The sequence below is a fragment of the Piliocolobus tephrosceles genome, chromosome 13 (assembly GCF_002776525.5).
Source record: "Piliocolobus tephrosceles isolate RC106 chromosome 13, ASM277652v3, whole genome shotgun sequence".
NCBI classification, from domain to species: domain Eukaryota; kingdom Metazoa; phylum Chordata; class Mammalia; order Primates; family Cercopithecidae; genus Piliocolobus; species Piliocolobus tephrosceles.
The window spans coordinates 20,384,017-20,386,859 of NC_045446.1; the positions used below are offsets into that span (position 1 = coordinate 20,384,017).

General features: G+C 61.6%; 1 protein-coding gene across 1 annotated transcript in view; it reads left to right on the forward strand.

Moving 5' to 3' along the window:
• The first annotated feature begins 642 nt into the window (after positions 1 to 642).
• Positions 643 to 2,843, forward strand: part of ALX4 (ALX homeobox 4) — a 49,282-nt gene continuing 47,081 nt past the window's right edge. The window contains exon 1 of the mRNA XM_023215802.2: positions 643 to 1,173. Within this exon, the coding sequence (XP_023071570.1) occupies positions 714 to 1,173 (460 nt within the window). The 5' untranslated portion in view covers positions 643 to 713. The remainder of the gene's footprint in view (positions 1,174 to 2,843) is intronic.

Below are 2,843 nucleotides of genomic sequence, written 5' to 3' on the forward strand. Positions count from 1 at the left end.
CGTGGTCCCCCTGGCTTCGACTGTCAAAACCTGTTAGGTTTATTTTGGGGGGCTTTTTTAAAACCTGTCATTAAAATTTGCATTTCCCTTTGCCCTAGGACAAAGCTCCTACACTCCGTCAATTCGCAGCCTAGCCTCGGGAGCTCTGGGGGTCCTGGCACCTCCCCAGCCCCGCCTAGAATCGGAAAGCCCTCGGGCACCTCCGGGTTGAATCCCCGCTAGCGAGTTAGTAGCATCTCCTTAAGAGTGGAGAGGAGGGGGCAGGGGCCAGTGGAAGGAGAGAGAAGGAGGGGACGAGAGAGGGGGAAAGGAAGAAGCAAGTTAGGGAAAAAATTCACTTTTTTTTTTTTTTCCCGCTGCAAAACCTTAAGAGGGTTTGGGAGATCTGGTCAACTTTCCGAAACATCTGAATCTTTTTACTGCCCTCCGTTCTTTCCCTCGGCTAGCTGTGGGGAGGGAGGGAAAAGAGAGAGGGAGAGAGAGAGGAAGAGAGAAGGGGGGAGGGAGGGGAAGAGAGAGAGGACGGAGAGAGAGAGAGAGAAAGAAGAGGGGAGAGAGAGAGGCAGGCGTGGAGGGGAGGAGGGAGAGCGAGCAGGCCGGGCGCGGAGTGCACAGCCACAGCCTCCTCGCCACCCCAAACTCCCAGCCAAGGCGCGCGGTGGCGTCCTCGCGCCCCCGCTCGCGCCCCCGCCCGCCGCCCGCGCAAGCCAGGCATGAATGCTGAGACTTGCGTCTCTTACTGCGAGTCGCCGGCTGCTGCCATGGACGCCTACTACAGCCCGGTGTCGCAGAGTCGGGAGGGCTCGTCGCCTTTTAGGGCATTTCCCGGAGGCGACAAGTTCGGCACAACTTTCCTGTCGGCCGCCGCCAAAGCACAGGGATTCGGAGACGCCAAGAACCGGGCCCGTTACAGCGCTGGGCAGCAGGACCTAGCGACACCCCTGGAGAGTGGCGCCGGGGCGCGGGGCTCCTTTAACAAGTTCCAGCCCCAGCCGTCGACCCCGCAGCCCCAGCCGCCGCCGCAGCCCCAGCAGCAGCAACCGCAGCCCCAACCGCCCGCGCAACCGCATCTTTACTTGCAGCGAGGCGCCTGCAAGACGCCCCCGGACGGCAGCCTCAAACTCCAGGAAGGCAGCAGTGGCCACAACGCGGCCTTGCAGATTCCCTGCTACGGTGAGTGCACGTGCGGGTCACCTGGGGCTGGGGACCACGGTGTGCTTGGCTTCCGCATCCCTTGAAACTGGTGGCTTGCGGGAGGTATGAGTTGGCGGGCTGGGGGCGGGCTGGGGGCAGCCGCGGGTGACTCCGGTCAGTAAACGGGTCGACCGCTGCGAGGAAGCCAAGGGATCTGTTCTGTCTCCTTCATGTCCGCCGGCCTAGGCATTGAACGTTTCGGCTGTTAAACTCGACCTGGAGTTTGTTTTTCCCGGTCCCTTCAGCGTTCCCCCAAACCGCTCGCTTTGCGCTGCCTGCTGGGCGGGATTTGAAGCGGATGCTTCTTACCGGCCCAGGGTGTGCGGCGGCAAGGAGTTTCCGCGCGGCGGCAAGGAGTTTCCGCGCGGCGCAAAGGAGTCTCCGCGCAGCGCTCTGGCTCGGGGCCGCTGGGCTGCGGGGCCGCGGGGCTGCGGGGCTGCGGGGCTGCAGAGGCCTCGCTCCTCGCGGGCTGGGAGGCTCCTCGGGCGGCGCCGCCGCAGGTGAGAGCGCCGCAGGTGTGGAGCCCGGCAGGAAGCCCGGAGCGTGGTTGGCCCAAAGGTCATGGGAAATCCAGGCGCACTGGTGCGACACAGTGCGGAGTCAGAGACCGTGGGGTCCCAGGAGAAACTGGGGTCTGGCAAGACCCGAGTCCTGGGACCCTGAGCACTACTGGCGGTGGGGATGCGGGCAGGCCAGTTCCCCGGGAGCTTCTCCCTCGGCGATTCTTGGAGGCGGCAGGCCTCAGAACAATGGTTTAGGACAGAGTAGCAGGGGAGACAGGAAGTCCCGAGTCCCGGGTGGGCCAGGGCAGTGGCAAAAGAGAAGGGTCTGGGTCCTGATTTGAGCCCACGGGGAACCCGAGGGAGCTGGCCTAAATGACCTCCAAGCCCCCTTGAACGCAGCCACAGGAGGCAGGCCTGGGCCCCCAGAGCACAGCCACCATTGCCGGGGAGAGAGACACTCAAGGACGGTCTCTAGCCAGAGCGGGTCTCTAGCCAGAGCAGCTCGGTAGCCCAGGCCTTCTCTTCTTCCACAGAATCGGGGTTCCTGAACCCCAATGCGCAAGGGGGAGCAACGACGCAGAAAGAGAAAAACCTTCTCTGAGCCGGGAGCCCTGAGCACATACTCTCCCGGAGGCCTTGGCCTTCAGGCCCGGCCCTGGTGAGATGAGTTGGGGGCAGGGAATTTGCCCTGATCCAGGCTGATGAAGAGGCACTAGGCCTGGGGACAGAGGCTGGGACACGGCAGAGGCCTTGGTGGCTGGAATAACCTTGAGAAAACAGCCCATGGCAGATGTTTTCTCATATTCAGTTTCCTTCTTTCACAGGCACAGAACTAGTGCATAGATGGCTGCTGACAAACATTCAGTCATACGCTTGTCTACAGATGCACTCACACACACATACACACGCATCTTCTTTAGGAGCCGATGTGGTCATACCCCAAGAACACATGCCCATGTGGCCTTGAATGAGCCACATACTCCCAAACCCAAAGGACAGAACTGAGAGAAGATTTAGAAAGCTTCAGTGGCCCTTCCCCACTTCCTCCACCTTCCTCTTCACCTCCAGTTGGAATGAGACCAGGCATTCAGATCACAGACCCCCACAGCTCCACACGCAGACACCCACAGCTCCACACGCAGACAC